Source organism: Phocoena phocoena, chromosome 12 (assembly GCF_963924675.1).
Source record: "Phocoena phocoena chromosome 12, mPhoPho1.1, whole genome shotgun sequence".
NCBI classification, from domain to species: domain Eukaryota; kingdom Metazoa; phylum Chordata; class Mammalia; order Artiodactyla; family Phocoenidae; genus Phocoena; species Phocoena phocoena.
Window position 1 is genome coordinate 24727933 of NC_089230.1, and position 21576 is coordinate 24749508.

Here is a 21576-nt window from a genome sequence, read left to right on the forward strand (position 1 = left end):
TCTAAAAGTCTGGCAATGAAATGAAGGGTTTGTTATTTCATAAAATACAGGAGCCATGTGTTACCTTTCTGTAAGAAAGTACTCATTTATCATCCAAACACTGTATAATAAAAGCTGCCAGAATACTGACTTTAAAAAGCTATAGCACGCCGCCAAATTAAAGAACTGTAACTGCCAACGCATATTCTTTCTTATTATTTTAAGCTGTAAGTGACCATGATACATAGCACACTTCTGATTCTCAGAACAGCAACCGAGCTCTTCTGCTAAATTTATTTATCCATCCATCATTCTTTCACTCATCCATTCATTTAACAACTATTTATTAAGCACCTATTATGAGCTAGCAATGTTCTAGTACTAGAGATTCACCAGTGAACAAAAAGACAAAGTCTCCATAGGATGGATGAAGGTATGGTGAGTGAGGAGAGGTGGAGATTTGGCCTTCAAACAAAAATCCACCAGAGAAAAACCATCATTTGTAAATTTGTCTCTGGATTTAGTCCTATGCCTTTCAGTAAGCCTCGTTTCCTCCCCTTGATTTCTGATGCAGTGAAACCTCGACCACGACCACTTCCTGTTTGCCAGTCACCCTTGATGCTCAGGTGATTTTCAACACTGCATAAAACAAATGATGATGACAATTACAGCGCTAACAACAAAGTCCCTACCAAGACAATAATAGCAACAACTAACATTTAATGAGCAATTACAAATGGTCCCTGACTTATGATGGCTTGATTTTCAATTATTTAACTTTACAATGGCGTGAAAGCGATACGCATTCAGTGCAAACCATACTTTGAATTTTGATCTTTTCCCAGGCTAGCGGTAAGTGGTATGACCCTGTCTCGTGACTCTGGGCATCGGCAGTGAGCTGCAGCTCCCAGCCAGCCACACGATCATGAAGGTTAACAACCGAAACACTTACAACCATGTGTATCCACACAACCATTCCATTTTTCATTTTCAGTAGTCAATAAGTTACATGAGATATTCAGTACTTTATTACAAAACAGGCTTTGTTTTAGATGATTTTGCCCAACTGTAGGCTAACGTAAATATTCTGAGCACATAAGCTATGGTGTTCAGTCAGTTAGGTGTATTAAATGCATTTTCAACTTAGGATATTTTCAATCTATGATGGGTTTATCAGATGTAACCCTATAAGTGGAGGAAGATTTGTACTGTATAGTTAGATATTATTATTCCTCCTATTTTACAGAGGGGAGAGACCAAGACTTGAAGGTATTATGTTTTCCCGCTAGCCCAAGCCAAGGATCCAGTTCTTTGATTTGCTGAAGCCGTCTTGGTTGCAGTGGTAGAGTCCTAAACGCAGGGGTAGATCCCAGCTCCAAAAACACCTCACCATTATCACGGGCTCTAGGTGCTAATACCCTTTGCCTCTCCCTGCAGCCAGTTTGTCAGCAAGCTCCCTCTGCTGATTACAACATGAACACACAGTAAATATTGAACACATGTATAGACTGTTTACTATTCTAATCAAATAGTGCACTGTACAAAGTTAATTTGGCACCTATTTAATCAGACACATAATTGTTATTGAATTGTACAGCAATGAGATAAAGTTGTTCCAATAAATTTTGTAATCCGTCCCCAAATAATTATCTCATATTTTCTACTCCCATTTTGTAATTTTGCGGGATCTACCATTTCCTGATATGATGTGCTAGTTCTTCTCCCACTTCCTCTTCTTCTATTTCTTCAGAACACACTCACGTGAAATAAAATATGATGAGTCTAGACTGTATTCCCCAATGGCCTAAATCCTACACTACCCAGGGATAAGATCTTTCTGGGCTTCTCCTGGTACACCACACGGACTTTGCTGATCCTCTGTCTGGATGACTTGGAGGCTGAAGGAGTCAAAGAAAGCAAGAATCTGGCAAAGCTTGTTTTGACAGGGCTACAGATGTAGCATAGGCTGGGGAATCAACACAACAGTGACCTCCAACACAGATGATGCAAAGTAGAGCTAAAAATGAACTCTCAGTTTCTTACATTTGCGATCTGGGAGTCTTAGAGCAAAAATATTAGAGAAAAGTTTGGTAATAAAAGAAAGGGAGAGATTTACCACCTAAACGATGGTGAATCAATCACCTTTTTAATGTTCTTTTACTCCTGAATCTGTTCTTAACTGCAGCAAATAAAGTCACAAATTCACAGGGATAAAGAGAATGTGAGAGGAGACAAAACTGATGGGCAGCATCAGTAATCTTCTGGAGTTTGGAAAGCAGATGGAGGAATGATAATAGACTTGAGAAAGGTGCTACCTAAGCAACTACGATAGGGACTGAGCCATCCACCCCCCGCACAGGGCCCCAGAGAGGGTCAGAATATGGCACTTCCAGGGGACCCTTAAGGCAGGAATGAGATCCGTGACTGGAATTAGGGGGACTGGCTGACCATCCGTACACTGAGCTGGTAGACTTTCCCCAGGTCCTATCTCCCCTCCCATAAATCCAGACAACTCCCCCTACCCCACCACTACACAGAGACACATGGGAAAATGGAGAGGAAGTAGTTCCACACCAGAGAACCCCGGTTATGGTAGAGAGAAAGGGTGATGGGCAGAGCTGATAACAGGAGTAAAGTTTGCTGATTAAAGAGTAGGACCTGCCAGCCTCTTCTCCTACTGTGCTTCCAAGTGCCAGCAGCCATGAGATAACACCCAGGCAAAAAATAGCTGAATTCTTCTCAGGAGACTGAATGGCTTCAGAGGGAATTAAGCAAACTACAGTGTTGATGTTTGGGATTTTCACAATGAGAATCTTGCTTTCCATCTGATTACCGCACAGCAAATCTCACTAGTACAAGTTGGCAAAATCTACCCCCAATCCAGAGCCTATCAATTTTTTAGTGACTCACTATTAAATGTTAATGGAAAGCCAAAGATCTCTAGGTATTTGAGGAAATACTCCAGCAAAAACACACAAAAATAGAGATACAAACAAATTGAAAACAGGACCTCAGTTGAAAGAGACAGTGCAGGAAGTAGAAGACAACGTCAGTGAAACCATAATTAATATCCTCAGAGAGATGAGATACGAGATATTGTATCAACAAATGGAAACAGAATGCTACCTTTAATAAAAGTATTGGAAATTAAAATATGAAAATAGAATTTTAACTATTAATTTTAAACAATAAACCAAAGTAAATCCCTTAGAAAAATGAAAAGAGACAAAAGATGGAAGTGAAAACTTTTTAAATTAGAATATCAATTCAGAAGTACTAACATCTAACTAACAAGAGTTCACAGAGGCAGGGGAGACACACACACCCACGCACAAAATGGAAGTAAAGAAATTATCAAAGAAAAAATGCAAGGAAATTTCCCCAAATTAAAGAACATAAATTTCCAGTTTGAAAGAATCAGTACAATGCCCAAATTAAAAGGTTAAAAAATTATCCATACTAAGGTGCAATATGACAAAACTTAAAGATCCTAAATGTTTTCACAATAAAAAAAGTCATATAAAACAGGTAAGACATTAGAATCTCATCTGACTTCTCCACAGCAGAACTAGAAGCTAGTTGACAACCTACTGATGCTACTTTTTCTACCTTGGAGCTCCTCTCTTTCTTACTCTCTCAGATACCTCTCTCTCTCTCTCTTTTTCCATCTCTGTCTCCCTCTGTCTCTCTCTCTCTCCAAGGAGCCATGTCACCCCAGAAGTTGCTGGAAGCTATTTTTTGACCAGGAAGGAAGTCATACTTAGAATGAAACTGACATCACAGAAGGTGGAGTGGAAAAACAGAAAAAAAGCAGGATCTTGGTGACATCACTGAGTTACTTGATCAAGCTATCCCTGAAGCTCTGCCTCCCTCTCAACATTTCATTACTCTTGACAGGTAGCTGCTCTATGGCCATTTAGACCTAGCCTCAGAAACCACTAGCATCATTTCCACAGCATTCTATTTGCTGAAGCAGTCACAAGCCTGTCTAGATACCAGGGGAGGAAAAGCAGAACTACCACTGGCTCTAAGAACTGAAGTTAGTGAGTAGTAAACCCTGAGGCTCAAATGCAGCCTTTCCTGATATAGGACCTGTGCTTAGTGTACCACAGACTCATTCATAACCTGTGGACAGAACACCCCTTAGGAGCCACAGAGTTATTTCAAGGAGTCCAGGAAACCATATGCACCAAGCATTTTCTGTGGATAAATGATGTATCTTATATATGTAAATAACCGTATTATTATCTTTAAAGTGTAAGTACTGTTCTTACAAGTAATAAAATGTAAACTTATTTAAAAATCTTTGCTGAAATTGTAGCTTTTTGTATTTTATATCTTTTGTATTATGCATTTTGTATTATGTATTTTTTAATCATGAATACTAAATGTACAACTAACCTGTGGAGGAAATATTTTTTATGCTTAAAAGGGGTGGTCATATCTTCCAAATTGAAAGTTACTGCTTTCGTATTCTACTATAAATCACAGAGAATCTCCGAGGAAATGGTTAGAACGTAGACACACTGCCTACCTGATCCACAGGCACATCTAAGGCAGCTCAGCTCACAGACCCTGTCGCAGCAGCTCCAGGCAATGTGCCTTCCCTGCCTGCATTTGCAGCACAGTTGATTGGACCAGGGGTGGGCAGCTGACCCAATCAATCCTTAAACTGGCCAATGACCTATGGGGTGGTCTGGCACCATAAGGACAAACTGTGCTACTCTTTTATATTAAGCATTTTCATTTAGACATACAGACATTCAGCATATGAGACAGCCAGCAGCAAGAACTGACGCTAGTAGATCAAGGTAACGAGGGAGCAAACTAATCCTTAAGTAGAAGCTACCAAGAGAGAAAAGATAGAGGAAGAGAAAGCTATTTGCAAGCAGGAGGAGAATCAAATAGAACGAAGTGGATCCAGGAACACAGCTGAGTGGTGTTGACAGAGAAGCTCTTAGGCAGCCAGGAGTGATTCTTCCCCACAGCTGTCCATTAGAATCGGACTGGGAGATGCTACTTTGTGGAAATGCTTGGGGCCCAACCCGGATTTATTCACTCAGAATCTCTGGAATATTTAGATGTTGAAAAAGCTGCAAAAGCCATTCTGATGCCCCCTGGTTAGGAGTCCCTCACCCCCCAGGAGCCCTGCTGTGGTGCATTTTCCAGTCTCCTATTTCAGTGCGTTACTTTATCTTCCTAATTGCCCTGTATGCGTGCTCATAGTTAAGCCCCGTTACCCAGCGAAGAGCCTCCATTCCCTCCAACCAAAAGTGTCTCACTACAACAGTCACTAAAAGGAGAGCTACAGGGGTAAAAAAAGCTAAGAACCCTTTTGTTGAGGCTGCTAGAGATACACAAAAGCTACAAGAGAGAACTTTTCATATAAAATCGTCTTCCATAAAAAATGTGTTTTTTTCTGATTTCTTATCATAAAAGGCTCCTGAGGAGTGAGTTTTCTTTGAAGAGTTATTTATATCTTTTGTTAAGGAAAAAGAAACTCCAAGATTATCCGACGACAAATAAATTAAAGGTACATGCCTTTCTCTTGACTTTTTCTAGATATACGAGGCTATAAATTAATGAGGTCAACCCCGCGTGCCACACAGAAAAGCAGGCTTGTTCCTTTGCCATCACATGTGTTTGTATTTTGTCTGTTAGTCCATAGGCCTTTTTTCCCCTCATTGTCCGGAACTGTAGGAAGCAACTCAGACACCAGGGAAATCTGGGATGTGAGTGTTTAATTAAGACAAATTCCTCAAATCAACATTTCTGTAACTTATTTTAAAATTGTGCCTCCAGCACACGAAGGAGTGCTTGGATTTTCTATGACGGGAACTTAAGGAAATTTGAGTTTGCACAAGTGGTAACATTAATCAATTTTTCAATTAACAGTCATTCACTCTGAAGACAATAGATTGAAGACAATAGATATAGATTGTTTTGTATAATCTCAGTATACAAAATAGCACTGTTATGGATCTTACAAATTAAAGTTACTTCATAATGAGTGGTACTTATCAAATTATTTCATATAAGTTTTTTTTTTTTACAGTTCTTTGTAATTCACTATTATTAAGACATACACTTAGAATTGTTTCTTCTGTCTTAATGGTTCAAACTAATGTCCCAATCCTTTCCAGCCTCACTCCCAATACTCCTCTTTCCTTCCTTACCTTAAGTTACCTGCCTTTCTCTACCTCTGTAGGCAGAAACAACTCCACCAGTAAAGCCCTTCGGATCATCCTCCTGCTTTAAGGCAAACTTCACTTCATCCCAGTCTACCCCGTAACAAGTTATCATTTTTGCACCTGTATCCCTCTATCATTTACCCAAAGCTTCTTCTATATTTAATACATATTGTGCGAATTATTTGGTTCTCTTTGAGAATAATAATAACCCCTAATGCATAGCACAGTGACTTGAACAAAGTAGTTACTGTACATTTTTGTTGCAAGAATGAAGAAATGTTTGTTTATAATTTCTAATTCCCATCCACCTATAGCCAATGACACTCATTACTGAGATGATTAACCGGAATGCAGTTTATGGCCAAGAAAAAGCATTTTCACTGTGATTCTGGGTCAAAAGAAATCAAATTTATGATTTTGAATTTTAAGACCATGATCCAAATAAGAACTATCTATATATTAAATTGTTACAAAGGAATTGACCATCTTGAATCTAAAGGAAAATACATAAAACTATAGTATGGATGTCAGTAGCAGATAGGAATGCTGTTCTATTAATTTTCTCAAAATAACTAAATAACCCCATGGATATATTTTTTCTGGAATATATTTCTTAAATTCTAAGTCATTATGGGTTTGAAACTTTGAAACTCCATTGGATACTCACCAAGAAGATACTTAACAAAGTGACAAACTAAGTAACTATTTCAACTTCTGAAGATTTTTTAAGGAGGTCTTTGACTATGACGTCAACCTGCTCTCAGAAAAATGCCATCAGACATGTGAGTTTCCCAGATTGCTTTCCTTTAAAAATTGCTTCAGCAGCTGCATAGCACAGGGAGATCAGCTCGGTGCTTTGTGACCGCCTGGGGGGGTGGGATAGAGAGGGTGGGAGAGAGGGAGATGCAAGAGGGAAGAGATATGGGAACATATGTATATATATAACTGATTCATTTTGTTGTAAAGCAGAAACTAACACACCATTGTAAAGCAATTATAAAAAAAAAAAAAAAAATTCCTTCAGTTTCTCAGCCCAGCCCTTCACAAAGCCTGTAGATTGTATGTCTTTTGTGTTTTCTAAATGCCTAATAATTAAAATTTCAACTTAAAGATAATAATAGAGGCAGAATTATGATTATCTATACATATCAAAATTGAGATGAAAATCAATCCTGAACCATAATTCTCAGGTCTCTGTCGATATTACTGAACTTTCACCTGAGTTCCAGAACCAAATCCTCACTTGCTTACTACACATTTGCAGTCCAGATACTCCAAGCTCACCATGTCCAAATGTAACTCTCCCTAAAACCAGCCCTCGCGCTCCACTCAATTTCCCTATCTCTGCTAACACGTTATTCTCTCAGTTACTAAGGCCACACAAGTAGTAGCTTTTGACCATTTCTTCTCATTTATCTTTTGTTTTCTGCCACATATATATTATATGGATTCATCCTCAAAAGATCTCTTGTATCTATATTCAACCTGTGTTGTTCCCATGTACTTAGCATCCTTCCCTTTGGGGAACTATCCCTCTCCTATTTGAGGTGAGGCCGTGAAGCACAGTCTCCTACCCAATCCTCACTCAGAAACAAGTATGTGACCCGGGTCATTCAAGATATCTCATCCCTCTGGCAAATGTTATTGATCAGAGGGGTAGATTTATGCTGCAAGTGGAGCCAATCAGAGTTCCCTTCTTTGAATTCATAATTAATATATAATTCTCTCTCTGCTAGAGTTGCTCATCTAGGAGTAGATGAATTTGCAACTACCTGCAGGCATCTATGCAGGAAACATATTTAGAGTAGAAAGAGAATGAGAATAAACCAAAGAAGTCATTAGAGCTGACATGGAAAGTCAGAGTGTTTAAACAACAGTGTTTGAGCCCCTGGAGCCAGCCATGCCTGAATTCCATCCCATCCCTGGACTTGCCAGTTAGATGAGTCAAATTTCAAAATCCTGACTTGCCCACTTTCTGGCTAGGTAAACTTGGAAAAGCTCTTAACTCTTCTGTGTCTCTCTTACCTCATCTATAATATCTTCCTCACAGGGTTATATGAGGATTAGAATAATAAATGCTTGATAAATGTTAGCAATGACCATGAAGTACCAGTGAATTCTGTTGTTCTTTAGTCTAATTTGAATTGGGGTCCTGTCACGAAAGAAAAGGTACTGGTGACAAAGTTTCAATTTCCTTTAAAATGTGCTTAGACTCCATCCTTCCTCTGCCTTCCCATTATCACCACCCCCATGAGATTCTTGAGCAATGTTTTTGCTGGCTTGTCTGACTACCTCTGCACTCTCCACAGTCCACCCTAGTTACCAGTGGCAGAGCTACCTTCACTAAACATCACTTTCATCATGGAATTTCCCTGCTCCAATTTTTCCCCAGACTCCTCTCCCTGGCTTCCCAGGTTTCACCTTAATTAGCCAGACTGAATCACCTCTCTTCCTAACATTCCAGTCAACCTGACATCCTACCTTTCACAAGATCGTGCCTTGCTAATTCATGTCCCTCTGCCTTACCTTGAATCATCACCCTCACCCAACCCATCTTTTTTCCTCTGGATATAATCAGCTCCAATCCTCAAATTCAGCCTCCTCTATACCTCTATACCTCTATGCCTTTCACTGATCTTATCCTCCTTGAGATTCTGTATCATTTTCAGTTCTGTACTACAAGCTGCAACATGCAATCACGGATAATCCTGTATTATTTCAGGTGGGTCTAACTAATCCAATTAGAAAGTGAAGTTTTTAGGTTACATTTCTGGGGGCACGTCCCCTATCCCAGTGGCAAGCACAATATAGGCATCAAAATTAATATTTTTTGTAGGGCCAAATCGTAACACTAACCATCCCTACTTTTCAAATTCTGTAGTTTTAAGAGAATTTTTCTTCAAATCAAGATAACTTTTACTGCAGTTACCTAATCTTGATGCAAAAACTCGATTCTGAGAGATACATAAATCTCAAATGACAAAATAAGGCAATAAGGCAATTTGAAGAGAGTTACATGTTTTTATTACATAAACATTACATTCATTGTGGGAGCTGGTCTTCAAGTTTGCTTCTTGACTTCATAGAATGTCAAATATCTGTAGAAATTATCTAAGAATGATTTATGAAACAAACACTCTTGCATCCCCACCAAAAAAAGCCTCATTGCCTACATTTTCCAGCCGGATTCCTGAGAAAAAATAATAGGTTTTATTTATTTTACAGTGTAATACATAAGTTTACTTTCAAGATATAAAAAAGAACAGGCTTCTAAAATGAGTCTCCTTTTGTTTATAAAGTTCTATAAAAATACATTAAGTTATGCTAATACGTTTGTCCTTTGATGTAATATTCCAGTTTACCAGAAACAAAAAAACCCACAATAAGCAAAGCTATGCAAGCCACATTAATCTTGCAGCAATATAATGTCCACATCATCATGAACACCTTGCAGAAGTAGCTCTCCTGGGTACGTAATCATCTTCCTTCTTTTTGCAGCTTTGAGAGTTCCTACCAGTGCTTCAAAGAGATTGGCACATTTGTCATCTCGGAAGAGGACCCCAAATTTCACACTTAATTTTCCATCAGCATCTAATTTGAGAAAACACAACGTTAGCCAATGCAAAGTCTGTTTCTTGCCACCATGTGTGGCAGATACACATAACCTTTCATAAACATCTAACTGAAGGTTAACCAAGATTACAGTTTAGCAGTCAACAGTCAGAAATTCAGTGTAACCTCTTGCCAGACTCAAAATGTGATAGAATAAAAGCAATGTGTGGTACATCTCCTAGCTTCAGTGTCATCTGGACAGAGAGTGGAAGAGAACTAAGAAACAGTAATAAAAAGTAAACGTGTGGGACTTCCCTGGAGGTCCAGTGGTTAAGATTCTGTGCTTCTACTGCAGGGGACACAGGTTCGATCCCTGGTCTCCCTAGCCGGGGAACTAAGATCCAGCATGCCACACGGTGTGGCAAAAAAAAAGTGAATGTGTTACAGCACTGCAGTGGACAATTCCTCTCTGTCTAAATTTCGATTTTTTAATTGTTAGCTGTTGAATCGATAAAAATAACAAGTACAAGAGAAACCCCAGATCAGGAACAGTGTTTCTCTAAGTGTGTTCTGAACATGCTCAGAATCCCCAGGGAAGGAGTGGTGACCTTAAAAATGAAGAAATCTTTATTTACCAGAATCCCTAGATTATCTAGTTTGAAGGCCAGTTTTTAGTATAGATGTTAAAAGTTAAGGTAAACACTAAAAAGAAGTGAGCTACCAAGTCATGAAAAACGTGGAGGAACCTTAAATATGTATTACTTAGTGAAAGAAAGCAACCTGAAAAAGTTACATGCTGTATGATTCCAACTATGGGATATTCTGGAAAAGGCAAAACTATGGAAAAAGAGAAAACTAAGTAAAAAGATCAGTGGTTTTCAGTGGTTAGGATACGGGAGAGATGAACAGGCAGAGTACAGAGAATTTTTAAAGCAGTGAAGATACTCTATGATACTATAATGATGGAGACACGTCCTTACGCATTAGTCAACCCACAGAATGTACAATACCAAGAGTGAAATGTGATGTAAACCATGGACTCTGGGTGATAATAATATGTCAATGTAGAGTCATCAACTGTAACAAAGGTACCCCTCTGGTGGGGGATATTAATAATGGGGGAGACTATGTATGTGCGGGGGTCAGAGGGTATATGGAAAATCTCTATACCTTCCTCTCAATTTTATTGCAAATCTAAAACTGTTCTAAAAAAAAGTTTTTTTAAATTAAGGTAAACAAAAGGTGGATCTTTGGCTAAAAGTCAATCAACTGAAGTCTCAAAGGGTAATCTAGGACACCTTCCAACTGTTGGCTGTATCCTTTGATCTACCAGGCTGAACCCTTGACCCAGTCCTATCCTACTGCACTGCTCCAAGTTCTTCCCTCCTAAAGCTGCGCCCCCTGTCAAGTAGATGGCCATCACAGTGAGAAGGGTTCTTGAGTTCCTTCACTCCCCTGCTAGAGCTTATAGCCTGCAGCTTAGTAAACTCCTACTGTGGGTGCAGCCCTGTGCTGGGCACTAGAGGCAGAGAGAAGGAAGTATAGAATCACTTTCTAGCTATCAAAGAAATGGCTTCCATTCCCACAAGGAAATAAACATACAGTAAAACAACAGCACAAAGCAGTACGTGACTGGATGTCAAGAACAAGATGACTGGGCTAGAATGGGAAGGGAAGACTTCATGAAGGGCAGTACCTGTTCTGGACTTTAAAGGGAGTATAACACAGAGCTTTTTAAAAAAACTTGACAGTCCTCAGTTGAAATCCTGGCCATCTGCTAGTTGTTTGGCCTTGAGAACTTTTATGGAAGCTCCCTAAGCCTCAGTTTCCTCATCTGTATAATGGGGATCTTAATACCTCCCACACTGTGAGGTTGGGGACACAGTTCTAAAGCACAAAGCACAGTGCCCAGCACATGCTAAGCACTTGATCGGTGATCATTATTGGTTCAATTATTTTTTATGGATATAACACATTTTATTTATCCATTCATCAGTTAACTTTGGTTCAATTACGAATGAGAGAAATGGGGTATGTGCCATTAGGCACAGGTGAAACAATTAAGTGTCTAGGAGAACAGTAATTAGAGTGGCTAATTTACTGACGCAAGTAAACCATCTAAGAGGAGAAGAAGGAAATAAGTTTGTAAAGGAAAACAGAGAATGCTTGGCCTGGAAAGCAAAGATGCACCTGTTTGATTTCCCCTTTTTTTTTTTTGGCCGCACCTCGTGGCTTGCGGGATCTTAGTTCTCCGACCAGGGATTGAACCTGCGCCCTCGGCAGGAAAGCTCAGCGTTCTAACCACTGGTCCACAGGGAATTCCTGCACCTGTTTGATTTCTTAACTTCTAGCTGCACAACCCTCTGTTTGCAATGAGAATCTTTCACTGATTACAGGAATCAGTGCAGCTGCTGGTAACCTGGCAGGTCCTTCAAGCAATCTGAGTTGCAGTTAGGAGGGTAAAAATACCCCTCACACAGCAAGAATACGGAAGAGCTGAGATTCATTCCCAGAGTCTGACTCCAGGGCACACACTCCTTTTTAAAAAAATAAATTTATTTATTTATTTATTTATGGCTGCATTGGGTCTTCGTGGCTGCGCGCAGGCTTTCTCTAGTTGCGGCGAGTGAGGGCTACTCTCCTTTGTGGTGCGCAGGCTTCTCATTGTGGTGGCTTCTCTTGTTGCGGAGCACGGGCTCTAGGCACGTGGGCTCAGTAGTTGTGGCTCGCAGGCTCTAGAGTGCAGGCTCAGTAGTTGTGGCGCACGGGCTTAGTTGCTCCACGACATGTGGGATCTTCCCGCACCAGGGCTTGAACCCATAGTCCCCTACATTGGCAGGTGGATTCTTAACCACTGCGCTACCAGGGAAGTCCCCCAGAACACACACTCTTAACCACTTCCCAATACACGTGTCCAGTTTATCTGTCTTTTCGATACCTAAAGAGGCCCACAAGGTCTGAGATGGAATTTTGTTTATTTTCCCATCTCCAGCACTTGAGCACAAAGGTAGCACTCAAGAAATATTTGTTAAACAAAGGAGTTTAAATCTCCAAATAATCTTTATCCACTTAATTCTTTTCTACAGGATGAAAAATGAGAGACTTTAAAGAACTTTATTTTAAAAGAAACAGGTAAAACTAAATTCATCCAACTTCGGCTGATACATCATATTTAGATTAGTCTAAATATGATTAATCTAAATCATAATTTAGTTTAGTCAGAATTATTCCAGATACAACATAAATAACCATAAGCTGTCAGTAGATAACATATCTCCATAGATGCTTTCCAACTTAAAAAGTCATCTATTACCAGGAACAGGTAAGTCAAGGAGGCCTAGTGAAGTTGCAATGTTCAAAATATTTTCATCTTTATAGAAGTTAGGATAATTACTTTGTAGTCATCTAGTTTGTAAAGCTGCTCATTTTGAAGTGCAGGTTCAGTTTGCCTTAGCAAATAATAACACTGTGCTAGGGATATAGATGTTAGACTTTTAAATGCAATTGAATCTGATCAATAAACACTAAGCTGACATTGAGAAGGATCTAATAAGAAAACCCGACAAATCTTTGGAAATATATGTTTAATATCTTTAACAATCCAAACAATAGTACTACTCCCAAGAGTGCCAGAGCTCGTCACAGAGCTCAGGAGAAACTGAGAATGTAGAAATGAGGAACACAGGTAGGGGCATCACTATCGAAAATAAGACTCACTGAGGGACTTCCCTGGTGGCGCAGTGGTTAAGAATCGCCTGCCAATTCAGGGGACATAGGTTCGATCCCTGGTCCGGGAAGATCCCACATGCGGTGGAGTAACTAAGCCCACGGGCCACAACTACTGAGCCTGTGCTCTAGATCCCACAAGCCACAACTGCTGAGCCCACATGCCACAACTACTGAAGCCTGAGCGCCTAGAGCGAAGGCAGACTGCCTCTAGAAGCTAGAAAAAAGGCTAGGAAACAGATTCTCTAGAGCTTCCAGAAAGGAATGCACCCTGCCAACACCTTGATTTTAGCCCAGGTGACCTTTATCAGACCCTGCTGTGGTCTGAATGGCTGTGTTCTTCCAAAATTCATATGTGGAAATCCTAACCCCACAAGGTAATGATATTAGTAGATGGGGCCTTTGGGAGGTGCCAAAGTCATAGGGGGTGTAAGGGTGTAAAGGCATGAGTCATAAGGATTAATGTCTTATAAAAGAGGCTGCAAGATTTCATCAGCCATAAAAAAAAGATGAAACCTTGCCATTTGTGACAACATGGATGCACCTTGAGGGTATTATGCTAAGTGAAATAAGTCAGAGAAAGACAAATGCCATGTGATTTCACTCATATGTGGAATATAAAAAACAAACAAACAAAACCCCCAAAATAAATGAACAAACCAAACCAAACAGAAGAGCATGCTGTGTTGTATCACATGAAACTTACACAATTTTATAAACCAATGTTACCACAATGATAGATACATAGATAGATAGATAAAAAGGCTACAAAGAGATTCCTGGTCTCTTTCACCACGAGAAGATACAAGAAGTCTGAGACCTGGAAGAGGACTCCAAGCTGACCATGCTGGCACCCTGATCTCAGACCTCCAGCCTTCAGAACTATGAGCAATTAATTTCTGCTGTTTATAAGCCACACAGTCCAGGGTATTTTGCTATAGCAGCCCAAACAGACTGAGACAGACTCCCAACCTACCTGACCATTAAGATATTAAATGTGGACAAAACTATAACTCAAAAAGATACATGCACCTCTATGATCATAGCAGCACTATTCACAATAGCCAAGACATGGAAGCAACCAAAATGTCCATCGACAGATGAATGGATAAAGAAGATGTGGAACATATATGCAATGGAATACTATTCGGCTATAAAAAAGAATGAGATAACACCATCTGCAGCAACATGGATGGACCTAGAGATTATCATACTAAGTGAAGTAAGTCAGAAAGAGAAAGACAAATACCATATGATAACACTTATATGTAGAATCTAAAATATGACACAAATGAACTTATTTACAAAACAGAAACAGACTCACAGACATAGAGAATAGACTTGTGGTTGCCAAGTGGGAGGGTATATTGGGGGAGGAACGGATTGGGAGTTTGGGGTTAGATGCAAACTGTTGTATATAGAATGGGTAAACAACAAGGTCCTACTGTATAACACAGGGAACTATTTCAATATCCTGTGATAAACCATAATGGAAAAGAATATGAAAAAGAATATATACATACATACATATATATATATATATAAAACTGAATCACTTTGCTGTACAGAAGAAATTAATACAATGTTGTAAATCAACTACACTTCAATAAAACATATTTTTTATAAAAGATATTAAATGTGTTGCTTCATGCACAGTTTGTAGTACTGTTACATCAGCAACAGAAAACTACAGGGGACATTTGATACTAATGGCTTAATGGAATTTTCAAGGTACCTCTTGTTATTTCAAATGATTTGTGATTCATAAGTAGACAGAGCTAGAAGTAAGAAGAATCAAGCTATAATGACAAGCAACTCTTTCAAGGTACTTTTTAAAGTTGTTTTTCACTTATATGATGTAATTTTAAAACTTTGGGTTCCATTATCCCAGTTGTTGCTGAACGTATCTACTGCTCTTAACAATTTTCGAAATGCTCCCCAAACTCTCGTATGTCTGGTCTGAGATGCACGAAATACTTATAGCTACAAGCATAACAGTTGCTTTCATTACAACTTAGGAAAAGGACACTAATACTACCAATTTTACATGTCCCAAATTTCACAATAGCTGCTTATATGCTGCTAGGGGGAAAGCTAACTCCAAAAGAAAACTACCTAAAGGATGGCTTCTTTTAGTTATATACACATAAACACCTGATTACACAAAACTCAAAAACTTGGAGAAAATAAAGACAATTTATTAAAATTTCAATCCGAGTCCCTAGTCATTTGGTAATTTGCAAAATGGTGGCAGGGTAATGCAGAAAAAAATGAATTTTAATATTGTGCCAAATAAAAATGTGAACATGATTTAATTACGAGATTTCAATGCAGCTAGGTTACAGAAGCACAGCAATTATCTTTCCATTCAAAGGATAATGAAATATCTCAACCATTCTTTGTATAAATGACAGTGGCTCTGTGTCTCCAGAAATCACTTCAGGGCTAAGAGCAGCTATCACCTGAGGCTGACAGAAGAGCTGCCATTAACTGTGTCCTGAATCCCTAGGTGATCCCTTCATATGCCTCTAAAAGTTAGTCCTACCTGCTCTAACACAAACTCAGAAGAAATTCTGTATCCATGTTATAATACTTACTTCTTGAACCCAGACGATGAATTTCCTCCACTAAGAGGTTAACTTCGTGATCCACATTCATTGCTGCCTGAGGGAGAAAAAAATAAATGTGTATTACTACAGTTTCTACATTTCATTAAACACACCTTGCAAAATCCAAGGGCCCTTTCTTTTTTTCATGTAGCATTTGTAACTATTAATTTACTGTGGCCCTCTTCCTAAAAATACTTGCATGATGTACCCGGCCTTAGAGTACCTCCATTTCCCCAATTTTATAACTGCCCCTCTGGGCTGACCCTACACAGTCTACCGGGCTGAATGAAGCCTTTCTCCTTGCACCCACTATGAACTCTAAGCCTGTGCTCTGGGCACCAAAAATACAAAGGTGAGTGACACAGGACCTGCCCTCAGAGAACTCACCATCCAGACGCAGAGAAAGGCCTGGAATGAATAGCAATGTGACAAGAAAGCACTCTTTTAGTGGTGGGTCCAAGGCATTAAGGGAACACAAAGGAGGAAGCCACAGAAGTTTTTGTCACTGGGGAGGGGTGGCCAGTAGACAGTTGGGAAAGGATGTTCTAGGCACAGGGAAGAGTATATACAAAAGCACAGAAGCGAAAAACAAAACAAAACTGCAGCACACTTGGAGCAGGCCCTAAGCTAGAAGCTGGTGGTACCAGGATAAACCAACACAATCCCTCCCCTCCGGGAGCCTGCAGTCCAGTAAGGAAGGCGGATCCAGGTGGATCCAAGGCAATTTTAATACCATGGGGTCAGCGCAGTGATGACCTCTGGGTCCCTTCCTCCAGCAGGGCCCAGTGCAACCTGACTGTAATGGAGAGCCTGTGATGAAAACCATTCATCTTTGGATAAGGAGTTCAGGACTAACAGCGGCTGTGAGAATCACCTTGGCTCATGAGGTCCTCCACGGGCTGGGCCCACCATTCCACCATTCCAGCCACCTCAAATCTACCCCCTTGAATCCAGGCTGCAGCTCCACGGGGCTTCTTTTTATTCCTCTAATACCCCTCACTCTCACACCTCCAGCCTTCACATATCCTGTTTCTTCTGCAACCCGGACTCTGGCTATTCCTCTTTCTTGGAGCTAACTTCCATATGTCCAGTCCCAGCTGAGATATAACTTCCTGCAGGAAGCCCTCCCTGAATCCCTGGGGTAGGAGAGCTCTCCCGCGTGTGTTCCCACAGCATGTGCGCCCTCTTCATTTCACTTGATTGGAATGACACTTCTCAGTTTTTATCACTAGACAGTGAGCTCCTCTATGCGGGGATCTGACTGTCATGCTCTCTGCTGGACCACATCTGGCACCAAGAGCAGGAGTTCAATACATAACTGGTTTGCAGACTGGGAAATGATCAAAGACATGAGAAGGGATGGAACCACACCTGTGGGTGTTGTCACCATGGAGCTGCTGATTTATGTGAGGAACGGAGAGGAGCTCTAAGAGGGAGGAAGTGCACTCCGAAAGAAAAGGTAAAGGGGCCTGGCAAACACCTACAGAAAGTGGGAGGAGACAAACACAGCAAGAAATAGGAAAGTGCAGGTAGAGCTGGAGGAGAGAAACCCAACCTTGTTGGATCAAAGAAGTATAGAAGTAAAGGAAGAAGAATGAGTTTCTATAGGAAGGCAGTAATTTACAGTGAAAACAGCAACATGAGGGTTGGAAAGTATGAGCAGCTGGGCAAAAGGAATCAATTCAGTCTGTCTGCAAATCGTAAGTTTTCCAAATCAAATAAAAGAGTGGGATTGTGTGAATGGTTTACGCTGGGGTGATGATTTGGAAGAAACAACTTTATTCAGACAGATTGTAACTACTTCTGGGTAGCTTTGAAAAAACAAGAATGATATCTATGTTTAAATGATATTGATCAAGACCCCAGATTTGCTATCAGCTAATAATAAAAGCACCACTACACTGCTACACTGCTACACTTTTGTGTAAATCTTATAATTTAAGAAGCCTACATTGCAATAAAAGGCAACATCTTAGGTTAATGCATCTACATAAAACCGAATATCAAAAATAATGTGGGAACTTTGTGTTGGTGAAATTATAACATTATATTCAATTCAAGATAGTTTAAGAGAGACACTAAAAAGCTAAAACATACCCAGAGGACACAACTGAAAGACATGCCATGAGAATAATGGTAAGAAAAAAACCTGTTAGTGTCAGTGTGGTGGACAGCTGTTATATCTCCCTGCTCAGCACCCATTCCACCTTCTGGCACCAGCAGTCTAAAGTTTGTTTGGATACAGCCTTTCCTTCCTTACTCTAAACCCATGTATCTTGGGTAGAGCCTCACCCTGGACTCCAGGAGTGGTTCAAAGTCAGAATAATTGGTTTGGGACATAGGATAGGTGATCCCATCCTGAACAATGGGTTCAGCCCATGAATTTTGCCTGAACTACTAGTAAAAAGACACTTTCCTACTGGGTTTTAAGGTATAAGCTCACAGCCCCTATATAAATGGCTACCATGTGAAAAGAGCCTGCCAGGAATAAAGCTGACACAAAGAAAACTCCAGCCACATAAAAATGATTGAGTCTGTATATGACTTTGGACTTTCCAGTTACATGAACCAATCTTTCCTGGTTTGGCTTGGGCTGGTTTGCTTAAGTTTCTGTCACTTGCACTCTAAAGAATCTTCACTTTTAAAGTTAACCTAGAGAAGACCTGCAGCTATTTTTTTAAAAATTAAAGCTCCTTTTAGGCACTTGTGTGAATAGTCTTATTTCGTGTTGCTCTATTGGGTAGGATGGATAGATGGAACAGAAAGGCAGATTTGAAAGCCATATGAGACAAAATTTCTCAAACAATCAAAACAGCCTAACAGTGAATAAAGTTTGCAGTCGTAGTATGGATCTGTGAGGGTTGATGAAGAAATCAGCCCACATTGGACAAAATAGAAAGGGAAATGTCCAAGGGGATTACAGTCCTTTCCAATTCTCAGATGCTTTGATTTCCTCCCACCCTGAATATTTATCTCTTTAACATCGTTTTCCACTCCTTCCACCCCCCCACCAGCCACACACTTCAGACCTAATTCTCCTTTAATAATGAGACTCAAAGAGGAAATCCCGCCCTTAAATAGTGTGAATTCCTGGATCACATTAAGCAGATGTATGTTCATCCAATTTTAAGACAGGAAGACAACCAGAATTTCTTTGTAATTAATTACACCTGAGGCTCCTTATCTGCATTAATTCATGTAAACCTAAGAACGTTACAAAGTAATATTATTTATCCCCATTTTATGGATGATGAAACTGACTCTGAGGGGCTTCCCACGATTAAATGCCGTTTCTACTGCATCATTCTGGCTCTTCTCCTTTTTTAAAAATTTTGTTTTATTTATTTATTTTTTTGCTGGTTATTATGCCAACTGCACTAAATATAACAGTGGGTTGTATTTGTGTGAAATATTACATGCTGAGTGCTTACTAAGGCAGGCACTTACAAAGTAAGAAAGGCTCCTTGCACTGACCCTTCCGAGTGGGAACATAACAGGCTTAGAAACTATTGCTAGCATACGTAATTTGGCATGGTTTACGTCTTTGATTATTTAACGAGGACAAAGGAGTATAAAATACGCTGTTGCACAATCCTTGGAAGGCCCATGACATTTTATAAGGACAGAAGCCTGGGACTGGTGTTAAGCAGTGAGATCAAGAACAATGAGAAGCCATGGGCAGAGCAAGTCTAAGGGAAAGAAAGAGCCCCTCAGTGGGAGGCTCAGGGGAAGGCGATGGCAGATGCTAGTCGGGCCCTCTAATTGAGACAGAATCCAATTAGGCACTGTGCGTGGGAATCACAAAGAAAGCGGAATGTGGGAGCACTGGGCCATCTGGGCCATATGCTGAAATGCTCCACCATCAATATGCGCTTAAGAATATATTTAAGGACTATCATAGCTTTTTTCTTTGAGTGGTTGGTTCCTTTTTTGTTTTGTTTTGTTGGTTTGTTTTTTGGGTTTTTTTTTTTAAGTTTGGAGGCAATACCTAGAAATTTTCTAATGTCAGGGAATAAGCCTACTGGAGTGGGGACATCTTGGAATCAGGAGCCACCTCTCCACCCTGGGGCTGGCCACTGTTTCCCCACCCTCCTTCACAATCCCTGACGAGCAGCTGGTGCGGGTCAAAGAATGACTGGGTTCCTTCCTGCCCCTCGCAGGCGCGCACACACTCCATATTTGGTCATACCTGCACCAAGTTTGGGAGCTGGCCCGGAAGGGGTCCCAAAACCCTGTCCCCAGCGGGCCATCACACGGTCACCACCGGTACCGGTGCAGAGCTGGGGAGCGCGGGGTTCGGCCCCCTGCTCCGGGGCGCACGGCTGGCTCCCGGGCGACCTCCCCAGGAAGAACCGCATTCCGGAAGCCTTTGTCTCCGAGAGTCTCGCGCCAGCGCCGCCTGCCCGCGCTCCCCGGCTGTCGGTGCGCCCCCGGCGCGCCCCGAGAGCGAGCGCCTAAACCGAGCGACGCAAACGGACCCAGCCCGGGGCTCCCCGAGTCGCTGGTGTCCCCTCACTACCACCCACGCCGCACACAGAATCGGGAGCGTACAGATCCGCACCCGCCGCCGGCGCCGCAGAGTCCACTGCCCTGAAGCCACCAGATTCCTCGGGGGAACCTGTCCCCTCACTCCCAGCCCGTCCCCGCTCCGCTCTGCGGAACTGGCTCCCCAAGCGCAAAGCGGACACGTTGCTCCGCGGTAAAAATCTTTAAACGCTGCGGATCTCCCTGCCCTGTCCGCCTCCGGGCGGCAAAACGTCACGTGAGCCGAGGGCGGAAGTCTGCTGCAGAGTTGGGGGGCGCAGGGGCGCGCCCACCCGGTCCCCCGCACCCGCTCAGCCCAAGGTCAGTTATACCCTCCAGGCGTCTTAGCCCCGTCCCGGTCCCGGCTCTCCACCCGCAGCCCACGATCCCCCCGGCTGCTTGGCCTCCACCGGCTACCCCCGTCCATCCTTCATACCTACCTGGCCACATCTTCCCAGGGCAATCACTCACCTCTCCGCCTCCTTTTCTTTTCCGAGAAAACTGGGGCTGCGTCGGTGCGGGGTGGTTATCTTCTTCAACGCACTGGGGAGGAAGAAGCTGAGGAAGGAAGTGACTGAGGCAGAAAAGAGAGGCTGGTGTGCAGGAGGAGGAAGGCTAGCCGGGGGAGGGGGGGAGAGTTTCGGTGCTCAGGAATGCGGCCGCCCACACTCCCAGGGACAAGCCTATGAGGAGGAAACTCAAGAGAGGAGATGCCCGAGACGGGGGCAGACTCCAGACAGGTGGCGGAGCGCTGGAGGCTTCTAGGAAAATGCGCCCAGAGCTTCGATTACCGCCGCCTTTCCCCCACGCCGCTCGGAGCCACGGATCCTCAACCCCAGCATCTGATCCTGGTCGTTGACTTCCTGCCAGGATCTCTCTCCTAACTTAGGAAACAAAGCGTCCCCAGCGTGCTGAATGCTGAGGTCTCCTAGGAGGAACGTAAGCCAGGAGCAGAGGCCTTCAGAAAGCTACAGACGTGACAACAGGATGGTCAG

The 21576-nt window shown here is 41.6% G+C and overlaps 1 protein-coding gene across 1 annotated transcript; it reads right to left on the minus strand.

Annotated features, from left to right (window-relative positions):
• Positions 1-9175: 9175 nt before the first annotated feature.
• Positions 9176-21156, minus strand: ABRACL (ABRA C-terminal like). Its single transcript, XM_065889071.1, has 3 exons — positions 21053-21156; positions 16046-16112; positions 9176-9761 (listed from the first exon to the last, which is right to left on the minus strand). The coding sequence occupies exons 2-3, from the start codon at positions 16104-16106 to the stop codon at positions 9577-9579; spliced, it is 246 nt and encodes an 81-aa protein (XP_065745143.1). The 5' UTR covers positions 16107-16112; positions 21053-21156; the 3' UTR covers positions 9176-9576.
• Between the last annotated feature and the right edge of the window lie 420 nt (positions 21157-21576).